Genomic DNA, 12,871 nt, shown 5'->3' with positions numbered 1-12,871 from the left:
AAAGTCTAAAGGTGGAGCTTCATGGATCAGGTTCTTTACAGTGGAAAGTTTAGAGGTGGAGCTTCATGGATAAGGTACTATACAACATAGACACATTAGGTGCCTCTTGTGTGTATCCTTGGCTGGTGTTTGTAATGCAGGACTAGAAGCAATCTGTCAAGTTTCACAGCCAACATGTATGCTTGTTTTGAAATTAAAACAAGCATTTCTGTACGGGTAGCAATGTTTTTTTCAATCAGTCCTAATTTTCCTAGAAGCAGGGGGAATTTCACAGGTGAATAATGTACCTGTGCGATATTTGCCAGACATGTTGAGTCACCCGTTGGCACCCTCCACGAGCTTCCCAAACAAATCGAATTATTTCACTTGACCCTCAGCAGAGGGCGGGGACATGGTTGCAACTAAAAGAAAGCCACAGGTATGCTGATTATACTGTGACCCAAGAAATCGAGAGCTCCTCTGCCACAGTCTACAAAGAGGGCATCACTGGGGCATTTTATGGGCAGCCTTTACCTCCTGGGGAAATTCCCCCAGGAGGGGATTCTGCTTAGAAGGAACTATTGGAGCTCAGGGTATTGCAGACTGAAGCTACCATGGTGGTGCTCAAACCCAACAGAAATGGCGGCACAGCTTAGAATGTTTCCAAGTTGGTTTTGGAAACATCTCTGGGATATCAGTGTGTGAGGGGAAGGCTGAGGCGCAGATCCCCTATAAGGCGGCCCCAGTCTAAGCTGGTGCACTGAAGTCTCTGTGATTCATGGGAGCAAATTCTGAACTCGGAATCAGAGAAGACAAAGGATACCATGCCCAGAAGGACACACCTGGGATCTTTGAATGGATCCCATCTAGACATGCCCGCAGCACCGTGGAGGGCTTTCTTGTGAGAAGAACATTTGCAAAGATGTATTCACCTGCTTCTTGGAGATGCCCCGAGGATCTTCCTACGAGTCCAAGTGTGAAAGCTACGGAGATCAAAGTGATCTGGCGTAATCTGGGCTGGCGCGGGCAATGCCGATCCTGGTCCAGAGGAAAGCTCTGTGAATCTGGCCCAACCATCCGAGGGGCAAAACCCCAACATGTCTTATGCCCTAGAATTGACCCCGGACCAAACGAGTGTTGCGAAACCTCTTCCTGTTGGGGAAAAAAACATCCCGTTTCCACTCTTTCAGGCAAAAGCGGGGGGGATTTAGGACAGGGTTCTATCCTCACAGACCTCTGTTCCTATACTTTGGGAATGTAGTTGAAAGGTGATTCTTTTTTGCTGTTTGTATTGGGGGGACACAATGAATAATGACCCCCCCTAACCCTCCTGCCTTGCGATCAATCTTTAGAATTGTTCTGACCATTGTTTCGCCTTACCCAGCAGGCACAAGTCAACGTCAACCATTTTAATTGTGTGCCACATAATTGTTTGGAATGCCCCCCAGCACATGCCTTCTTTGCATGCAAGTCACTACTGCAACACAAGCCCTCAGCACAGATTATTGTGGCGAGACGTGGACACTCTGCCATGCACGGAAACTACTGGGATCATCGAACGGTGGAACTTTGCCTCCAGTCCAATCGATGTTACAGAAGCCGAGGCCGGCCTCGCGCACCCCCTGCAGGGAATCAGGGAATCCCCTTCTTCCACAGAAACTGGCCTTAACCCACAAGCAGCGCACGTGCAAGGACTTCACAGCATGATGTTCAAGTGCAAACATGGCAAGTCCATTCTGATGGTCTTCCACTTACTGGGAAATTCACAAGAAATTGGTTTCAATTTAGAAGAACTCTTTTTTTTTTAAATGGCCATTCTTCACATTATAAAACAGTCTTTAAGCTATTTTGCAACATGATATGTTTACACATTTAATTTGGATGAAAATGTTCCCCACTTTTAGTAAAAGGCCTGGACACACATTGCTGCAAATTATTGCTGGAATATTGAGAAATGGGAAGTGCAATTTGAGCCGAAAATCCACACTGGACAAAGTTACCATTTTGAAAAGAAATACATTAAAACAAATAAAAAGTGAACCATTGCCACCTTGCGGACTGAGTGACGTCACTGCCCTCGATGACATTTTTGCTTTGCCTTGAGGTGTTCCCCACTTTATAAAATGATGCGTCTGGACGAGAAACGTTGCTTTGCAAAATATTGCAGTGTTTTTAATAAGAATTTTGAATAGCAGGTATTCACCCCCAGAGCACTTTATAAGTGGGTCTCTTCTTTGGTATAATGCAAAAAAGTTAGTCTTAAACCTCAACTTCCAAATAGCTGCCCCTTGACCAAGAGAAGATATTGAAACTGGGATCCCAAAATGCCCCAGTTCTTGGCTCTGCACCACCACAGCGTTCTCTTTGCGCTACAATTACTCAGCAATTTAAGTTCTTGTCCTAAAATGTGTTAGGGATATACAGTCAAAGTTTGGAATTTCAGAACGCTGACTCAGTCACTCTTCTGAGATAAATAAAAAACCGAGTGGCACTTAATTTGGCAATAATACCATTTATTATAGCGCTCAGTCTATGGGGATGAAGCGTTAGGCACTGTATAAACACATAAGATTAATTTTCCTTTTCTCTTAGCTCCCTTATTTCAGGGGAACACAAGGGGACATAGATATGTGTCTTCCCTTATACTACAATTCAGAGGTAGTTCTAGAAACTTTAATATATATTTCCTCCGTGTGGGTGCTTTCGACACCCCTTCAGAGAGCGAATGTGGGGGGAATGCCCTCTGCTACTACTAAGCAGAGGTTTCCATGGGCTCATGGAAATTGCAGGCAGCGAGGCAAGGCCTTTTACGCAAACCTCTGACCCTGAAGCGGTTATGCACTAGAAGAGGGTAGAGAAGGCGTAATATTTAAAGGCAGCAGTAGGGGTGCAATAATTAATTGGCGCACCCCACTAGAAGGGCCTGGATTTAGAGCAAGAGCCCCGCGAAGGATGGCCAGAGCCAAAAACCAGATACACATTGTTTAAATGTTTGCATGGAGCTGTTACTTTAAGAACAAGCTCCTCCCGCACTTCCTGTCCCTCCCTTCCATGACAGCGCAGAGCCTGCTCCTGGCAATGGTTCTCACAGGATATTCATGCAAATCGGGAAGAGCCCATCCAAAAAATACCTGCATGCTGTCCAAGGTGTTCTGGAGGAAGCGCAAACAGGTGCAACAAGACACAAACAACAAAAGTGCAAAAATTAAACACACTGTTTACAAATATAGTTATACATTGTAAAAAAAAAATCACATTAAAACAGTTACCGGAAGCAGTTCATGCAAACAACATAGGTGAAAGAAATACTGCATTAGGGCCCCACGGGAGAGACAGGCAGCACCAGGATCACACAGGTGAGACCGAAGCATTTGGACCGCACACGTAGGAGATGCCAAGCTACAACCACATGGGTGAGAGAGACAGCACCAGGATCACACAGGTGGGACCGCACATGTAGGAGATGCCAAGCTAGAACCACATGGGTGAGAGAGACAGACAGCACCAGGATCACACAGGTGAGACCAAAGCATGTCGACCGCACTTGTAGGAGATGCCAAGCTAGAACTACATGGGTGAGAGAGGCAGCACCAGGATCACGCAGGTGAGACCGATGCGCTTGGACCACACATGTAGGAGATGCCAAGCTAGAACCACATAAGTGAGAGAGACTGACAGCACCAGGATCCCACAGGTGAGACCGACGCGCTTGAACAGCACATGTAGGAGAGGCCAAGCTAAACCCACACGGGTGAGATAGACAGCACCAGGATCACACAGGTGAGACCGAAGCATGTGGACCGCACATGTAGGAGATGCCAAGCTAGAACCACATGGGTGAGAGAGAGAGACAGCACCAGGATCACACAGGTGAGACCGAAGCGCTTGGGCCGCACATGTAGGAGATGCCAAGCTGGAACTACATGGGTGAGAGAGGCAGCACCAGGATCACGCAGGTGAGACCGATGCGCTTGGACCACACAAATAGGAGATGCCAAGCTAGAACCACATAAGTGAGAGAGACAGACAGCACCAGGATCCCACAGGTGAGACCGACGCGCTTGAACAGCACATGTAGGAGAGGCCAAGCTAAACCCACACGGGTGAGATAGACAGCACCAGGATCACACAGGTGAGACCGAAGCATGTGGACCGCACATGTAGGAGATGCCAAGCTAGAACCACATGGGTGAGTGAGACAGACAGCACCAGGATCACACAGGTGAGACCGAAGCGCTTGGGCCGCACATGTAGGAGATGCCAAGCTAGAACCACATGGGTGAGAGAGAGAGACAGCACCAGGATCACACAGGTGAGACCGAAGCGCTTGGACCGCATGTAGGAGATGCAAAGCTGGAACTACATGGGTGAGAGAGGCAGCACCAGGACCACGCAGGTGAGACGGATGCGCTTGGACCACACATGTAGGAGATGCCAAGCTAGAACCACATAAGTGAGAGAGACAGACAGCACCAGGATCCCACAGGTGAGACCGACGCGCTTGAACAGCACATGTAGGAGAGGCCAAGCTAAACCCACACGGATGAGATAGACAGCACCAGGATCACACAGGTGAGACCGAAGCATGTGGACCGACCATGTAGGAGATGCCAAGCTAGAACCACATTGGTGAGTGAGACAGACAGCACCAGGATCACACAGGTGAGACCGAAGCGCTTGGGCCGCACATGTAGGAGATGCCAAGCTAGAACCACATGGGTGAGAGAGAGAGACAGCACCAGGATCACACAGGTGAGACCGAAGCGCTTGGACCGCATGTAGGAGATGCAAAGCTGGAACCACATGGGTGATAGAGAAAGACAGCAGTAGTTTCACCTGGACGAAAGCTCAAGAAAGGAACAGACCTAAGACCTCATGGGGGAGTGAATACGCGCTAGGACGACTGGGAGTAATAGCACTAGTGGCATATGGGCAGGAGAGAAAGCACTGTGATGAGATGGGAGACAGAGGCAGTCCTTACATCACATAAGCAAGAGAGAGAGAGAGACCACACTAGAAGCACACATGAGGCATGGCTGTAATATGTCCATATGGGTGAGAGAGACATATAGCATTACAATCACACAGGCGAGAGAGGCAGCCCTGGGACCATACAGGGGAGACTGACAGTTCTGTGATAGCACAGGTGAGCAAGAGCCCAGGACCACGAGTGAGTAACACGGAGAGCGCTAGGACCTCGCAGGTGAGTAACACAGAGATCACGAGGACCTCGCGAGTGAGTAACACAGAGAGCCCTAGGACCTCGCGGGTGAGTAACACAGAGAGCACTAGGACCTCACAGGTGAGTAACACAGAGAGCACTAGGAACTCGCGAGTGAGTAAAACAGATGGCACTAGGACCTCGCGGGTGAGTAACACAGAGAGCACTAGGACCTCACAGGTGAGTAACACAGAGAGCACTAGGAACTCGCGAGTGAGTAACACAGATGGCACTAGGGCCTCGCGGATGAGTAACACAGATTGCACTAGGGCCTCGCGGATGAGTAACACAGAGAGCACTAGGACCACGCGGATGAGTAACACAGATGGCACTAGGACCTCGCGAGTGAGTAACACAGAAACCTAGGACCTCGCGGGTGAGTAACACAGAGAGCACTAGGACCTCACAGGTGAGTAACACAGAGAGCACTAGGAACTCGCGAGTGAGTAACACAGATGGCACTAGGGCCTCGCGGGTGAATAACACAGAGAGCACTAGGACCTCACAGGTGAGTAACACAGAGAGCACTAGGAACTCGCGAGTGAGTAACACAGATGGCACTAGGGCCTCGCGGATGAGTAACACAGATGGCACTAGGGCCTCGCGGATGAGTAACACAGAGAGCACTAGGACCTCACAGGTGAGTAACACAGATGGCACTAGGGCCTCGCGGATGAGTAACACAGATGGCACTAGGGCCTCGCGGATGAGTAACACAGAGAGCACTAGGACCACGCGGATGAGTAACACAGAGAGCACTAGGAACTCGCGAGTGAGTAACACAGATGGCACTAGGGCCTCGCGGATGAGTAACACAGATGGCACTAGGGCCTCGCGGATGAGTAACACAGAGAGCACTAGGACCACGCGGATGAGTAACACAGAGAGCACTAGGAACTCGCGAGTGAGTAACACAGATGGCACCAGGGCCTCGCGGATGAGTAACACAGATGGCACTAGGGCCTCGCGGATGAGTAACACAGAGAGCACTAGGACCTCGCGGATGAGTAGGCGCAAAGACAACATGGCTGGGAGGACAGACAACATGGCACCATAGGAATACTAGTGATACAAATTGACACTTTAATTTTGCAAAGGAGGAAATATTCAACTCACAACTGCAATTTAAGAGAGACAAAGAAAAGGGGAAACAATTTTCCAGAACCAAGGCAGTCAGTTACATTTTTAATCAACACCTTTTAAAGTTCAGTGGTTGAAGTTCTGGACTAGTTGGCCAGTGGTTTTCTCCAAGTTATAAACGATACATTTGGAACCCCATCTTGGCATCATTGTTTGCAGGCTTGATGGGTATACAGCGTCACCCACACATGATTCTATCATCAGCAATGCGTGGCGGTGGGATATACTGGTTTCAAGCAAAGAAGTAAGCATCCGAACACTCTATCCCAACAGTACAAGAAAGAAAATGCAAAGCACAAACTAATGGATACATTTACCTGTAATGCAGTAGAAGCAACATCATTATTACCAGCAGTATTAGAATAAATATCATTGCCAGTAGTAATACCAACATGCCTATTATCAGCAGTAACAGAAGGACTGGTATTGCTAGTGGTACTAGTAGAAGTAGTAGCAACATCACTAGTACCAGCAGTAGTAGAATGACTATCATTGCCAGCAGTAGCAGAAGCACCATCACTGTTAACAGCAGTAGTAGAATGACTATCATTGCCAGCAGTAGCAGAAGCAACATCACTGTTACCAGCAGTAGGAGAATGACTATCATTGCCAGCAGAAGCAGAAGCAACATCACTGTTACCAGCAGTAGTAGAATGACTATCATTGCCAGCAGTAGCAGAAGCACCATCACTATTACCAGCAGTAGTAGAATGACTATCATTGCCAGCAGTAGCAGAAGCAACATCACTGTTACCAGCAATAGTAGAATGACTATCATTGCCAGCAGTAGCAGAAGCACCATCACTGTTACCAGCAGTAGTAGAATGACTATCATTGCCAGCAGTAGCAGAAGCACCATCACTGTTACCAGCAGTAGTAGAATGACTATCATTGCCAGCAGTAGCAGAAGCAACATCACTGTTACCAGCAGTAGTAGAATGACTATCATTGCCAGCAGAAGCAGAAGCAACATCACTGTTACCAGCAGTAGTAGAATGACTATCATTGCCAGCAGAAGCAACATCACTGTTACCAGCAGTAGTAGAATGACTGTCATTGCCAGCAGTAGCAGAAGCAACATCACTGTTACCAGCAGTAGTAGAATGACTATCATTGCCAGCAGAAGCAGAAGCAACATCACTGTTACCAGCAGTAGTAGAATGACTATCATTGCCAGCAGTAGCAGAAGCAACATCACTATTACCAGCAGTAGTAGAATGACTATCATTGCCAGCAGAAGCAGAAGCAACATCACTGTTACCAGCAGTAGTAGAATGACTGTCATTGCCAGCAGTAGCAGAAGCAACATCACTGTTACCAGATGTATTAGAATAAATATCATTGCCAGTAGTAATACCAACATGCCTATTATCAGCAGTAACAGAAGGACTGGTATTGCTAGTGGTACTAGTAGAAGTAGTAGCAACATCACTAGTACCAGCAGTAGTAGAATGACTATCATTGCCAGCAGTAGCAGAAGCAACATCACTAGTACCAGCAGTAGTAGAATGACTATCATTGCCAGCAGTAGCAGAAGCAACATCACTATTACCAGCAGTAGTAGAATGACTATCATTGCCGGCAGTAGCAGAAGCAACATCACTATTACCAGCAGTAGTAGAATGACTATCATTGCCAGCAGTAGCAGAAGCAACATCACTGTTACCAGCAGTAGTAGAATGACTATCATTGCCAGCAGTAGCAGAAGCAACATCACTGTTACCAGCAGTAGTAGAATGACTATCATTGCCAGCAGTAGCAGAAGCACCATCACTGTTACCAGCAGTAGTAGAATGACTATCATTGCCAGCAGTAGCAGAAGCAACATCACTGTTACCAGCAGTAGTAGAATGACTATCATTGCCAGCAGAAGCAGAAGCAACATCACTGTTACCAGCAGTAGTAGAATGACTATCATTGCCAGCAGTAGCAGAAGCAACATCACTGTTACCAGCAGTAGTAGAATTACTATCATTGCCAGCAGTAGCAGGAACATCACTATTACCAGCAGTAGTAGAATGCCTATCATTGCCAGCTGTAGTAGAAGCAACATCACTATTACCAGCATTAGTAGAATGACTATCATTGCCAGTAGTAGTAGCAGCAACATTACTATTACCAGCATTAGTAGAATGACTATCATTGCCAGTAGTAGTAGCAGCAACATTACTATTACCAGCAGTAGTAGGATGACTATCACTGCCAGCGGTAGCAGCAGCAACATCACTATTACCAGCAGTAGTAGAATGACTATCATTTCCAGTAGTAGAAGGAGCAACATCACTATTACAAGCAGTAGTAGGATGACTATCACTGCCAGCAGTAGCAGCAGCAACATCACTATTACCAGCAGTAGTAGGATGACTATCACTGCCAGCAGGAGCAGCAGCAACATCACTATTACCAGCAGTAGTAGAATGACTATCATTGCCAGCAGTAGCAGCAGCAACATCACTATTTCCAGCATTAGTAGAATGACTATCATTTCCAGTAGTAGAAGGAGCAACATCACTATTACCAGCAGTAGTAGAATGACTATCATTGCCAGCAGTAGCAGCAGCAACATCACTATTACCAGCAGTAGCAGCAGCAACATCACTATTACCAGCAGTAGTAGAATGACTATCATTGCCAGCAGTAGCAGCAGCAACATCACTATTACCGGCAGTAGCAGCAGCAACATCACTATTTCCAGCAGTAGCAGAATGACTATCATTGCCATCAGTAGCAGCAGCAACATCTCTATTACCGGCAGTAGCAGCAGCAACATCACTATTACCAGCAGTAGTAGAATGACTATCATTGCCAGCAGTAGCAGCAGCAACATCACTATTACCAGCAGTAGCAGCAGCAACATCACTATTACCAGCAGTAGTAGAATGACTATCATTGCCAGCAGCAGCAACATCACTATTACCAGCAGTAGCAGCAGCAACATCACTATTACCAGCAGTAGCAGCAGCAACATCACTATTACCAGCAGTAGTAGAATGACTATCATTGCCAGCAGTAGCAGCAGCAACATCACTATTACCAGCAGTAGCAGCAGCAACATCACTATTTCCAGCAGTAGCAGAATGACTATCATTGCCATCAGTAGCAGCAGCAACATCTCTATTACCGGCAGTAGCAGCAGCAACATCACTATTACCAGCAGTAGTAGAATGACTATCATTGCCAGCAGTAGCAGCAGCAACATCACTATTACCAGCAGTAGCAGCAGCAACATCACTATTACCAGCAGTAGTAGAATGACTATCATTGCCAGCAGTAGCAGCAGCAACATCACTATTACCAGCAGTAGTAGAATGACTATCATTGCCAGCAGTAGCAGCAGCAACATCACTATTACCAGCAGTAGCAGCAGCAACATCACTATTACCAGCAGTAGTAGAATGACTATCATTGCCAGCAGTAATAGCAGCAACATCACTATTACCAGCAGTAGTAGAATGACTGTCATTGCCAGAAGTAGCAGCAGCAGCAACATCACTATTTCCAGCAGTAGCAGAATGACTATCATTGCCAGCACTAGTAGCAGCAACATGACTATTACCAGCAGTAGTAGAATGACTAACATTGCCAGCTGTAGTAGAAGCAACATCACTATTACCAGCAGTAGTAGAATGACTATCATTGCCGGCTGTAGTAGAAGCAACATCGCTGTTACCAACAGTAGGAGAATGACCGTCATTGCCAGTAGTAATAGAAGCAACATCACTATTACCAGCAGTAGTAGGATGACTATCATTGCCAGCAGTAGTAGTAGCAGCATCACTATTACCAGCAGTAGTAGAATGACTATCATTGCCAGCAGTAGTAGTAGCAACATCACTGTTACCGGCAGTAGTAGAATGACTATCATTGCCAGCTGTAGAAGAAGCAACATCACTATTACCAGCAGCAACATAATGACTAACATTTCCAGTAGTAGTAGCAACATCACTGTTACCAGCAGTAGTAGAATGACTATCATTGCCAGTAGTAGTAGTAGCAACATCACTATTACCAGCAGTAATAGAATGATTAACATTAGCAGTAGTAGTAGCAACATCACTATTACCAGCAGTAGTAGAATGACTATCATTGCCAGTAGTAGTAGTAGCAACATCACTATTACCAGCAGTAATAGAATGATTAACATTAGCAGTAGTAGTAGCAACATCACTGTTACCAAAAGTAGTGGAATGACTATCATTGCCAGCAGTAGTAGCAGCAGCAACATCACTATTACCAGCAGTAGTAGAATGACTATCATTGCCAGTAGTAGTAGTAGCAAAATCACTGTTACCAGCAGTAGTAGAATGACTATCATTGCCAGTAGTAGTAGTAGCAACATCACTATTACCAGCAGTAATAGAATGATTAACATTAGCAGTAGTAGTAGCAACATCACTGTTACCAAAAGTAGTGGAATGACTATCATTGCCAGCAGTAGTAGCAGCAGCAACATCACTATTACCAGCAGTAGTAGAATGACTATCACTGCCAGTAGTAGTAGTAGCAACATCACTGTTACCAGCAGTAGTAGAATGAGTATCACTGCCAGTAGTAGTAGTAGCAACATCACTGTTACCAGCAGTAGTAGAATGACTATCACTGCCAGTAGTAGTAGTAGCAACATCACTGTTACCAGCAGTAATAGAATGATTAACATTAGCAGTAGTAGTAGCAACATCACTATTACCAGCAGTAGTAGAATGACTATCATTGCCAGTAGTAGTAGTAGCAACATCACTATTACCAGCAGTAATAGAATGATTAACATTAGCAGTAGTAGTAGCAACATCACTGTTACCAAAAGTAGTGGAATGACTATCATTGCCAGCAGTAGTAGCAGCAGCAACATCACTATTACCAGCAGTAGTAGAATGACTATCACTGCCAGTAGTAGTAGTAGCAACATCACTGTTACCAGCAGTAGTAGAATTACTATCATTGCCAGTAGTAGTAGTAGCAACATCACTATTACCAGCAGTAATAGAATGATTAACATTAGTAGTAGTAGTAGCAACATCACTGTTACCAAAAGTAGTGGAATGACTATCATTGCCAGCAGTAGTAACAGCAGCAACATCACTATTACCAGCAGTAGTAGAATGACTATCACTGCCAGTAGTAGTAGTAGTAGCAACATCACTGTTACCAGCAGTAGTAGAATGACTATCACTGCCAGTAGTAGTAGTAGCAACATCACTGTTACCAGCAGTAGTAGAATGACTATCACTGCCACTAGTAGTAGTAGCAACATCACTGTTACCAGCAGTAGTACAATGACTATCACTGCCAGTAGTAGTAGTAGCAACATCACTGTTACCAGCAGTAGTAGAATCACTATCATTGCCAGCAGTAGTAGTAGGAACAACACTATTACCAGCAGCAACATAATGACTAACATTTCCAGTAGTAGTAGCAACATCACTGTTATCAGCAGTAGTAGAGTGGCTATCATTGTCACTGGTAGTAGAAACATCACTACTACCAGCAGTAGTATATCAACTAGCATTGCCAGTATTATTATTGTTATTATTAGTAGAATTAGGAACATTACTATTACTGACAGCAGTCAAATGAGTTTCATTGCCAGTAGTAGTAGTAGCAACATCCCTGTTACCAGCAGTAGTCGAATGACTATCATTGCCAGCAGTAGTAGCAGCAACATCACTAATACCAGCAGTAGTAGAATGACTATCATTGCCAGTAGTAGTAGCAACATCACTATTACCAGCAATAGTAGAATGACTATCATTGCCAGCAGTAGAAGAAGCAACATCACCATTACCAGCAGCAACATAATGACTAACATTTCCAGTAGTAGTAGTAGGAAAATTATTATTACCAGCAGTAGTAGAATGACTATCATTGCCAGCAGTAGTAGAATGACTATCATTGCCAGCAGTAGTAGCAGCAACATCACTAATACCAGCAGTAGTAGAATGACTATCATTGCCAGTAGTAGTAGTAGTAGCAACATCACTATTACCAGCAATAGTAGAATGACTATCATTGCCAGCAGTAGAAGAAGCAACATCACCATTACCAGCAGCAACATAATGACTAACATTTCCAGTAGTAGTAGTAGGAAAATTATTATTACCAGCAGTAGTAGAATGACTATCATTGCCAGCAGTAGGAGAATGACTGTCATTGCCAGCAGTAGTAGAAGCAACATCACTATTACCAGCAGTAGTAGAATGACTATCATTGCCGGCAGTCGCAGAAGCAACATCACTATTACCAGCAGTAGTAGAATGACTATCATTGCCAGCAGTAGAAGAAGCAACATCACCATTACCAGCAGCAACATAATGACTAACATTTCCAGTAGTAGTAGTAGGAAAATTATTATTACCAGCAGTAGTAGAATGACTATCATTGCCAGCAGTAGTAGAAGCAACATCACTGTTACCAACAGTAGGAGAATGACTGTCATTGCCAGTAGTAATAGAAGAAACATCACTATTACCAGCAGTAGTAGAATGACTATCATTGCCAGCTGTAGTAGTAGCAACATCACTATTACCAGCAGTA

General features: G+C 45.3%; 1 protein-coding gene across 23 annotated transcripts in view; it reads right to left on the bottom strand.

The window, feature by feature from the left end:
- RIMBP2 (RIMS binding protein 2) overlaps window positions 1-12,871 on the bottom strand; it is a 2,252,680-nt gene that overhangs the window by 705,912 nt on the left and 1,533,897 nt on the right. For 18 of the 23 annotated variants that reach the window (XM_069620091.1, XM_069620095.1, XM_069620096.1 and 15 more), the window contains one exon: window positions 3,111-3,131. The exons of the other annotated variants lie outside the window; for them this stretch is intronic. In XM_069620091.1, the coding sequence (XP_069476192.1) occupies window positions 3,111-3,131 (21 nt within the window). The remainder of the gene's footprint in view (window positions 1-3,110; window positions 3,132-12,871) is intronic. 23 annotated transcript variants of the gene reach the window in all.

The sequence above is a fragment of the Ambystoma mexicanum genome, chromosome 10 (assembly GCF_040938575.1).
Source record: "Ambystoma mexicanum isolate Mex_15411 chromosome 10, UKY_AmexF1_1, whole genome shotgun sequence".
NCBI lineage: Eukaryota > Metazoa > Chordata > Amphibia > Caudata > Ambystomatidae > Ambystoma > Ambystoma mexicanum.
Note: the sequence above shows the minus strand (reverse complement) of the source record. Positions and strands in the feature narration are given on the sequence as shown.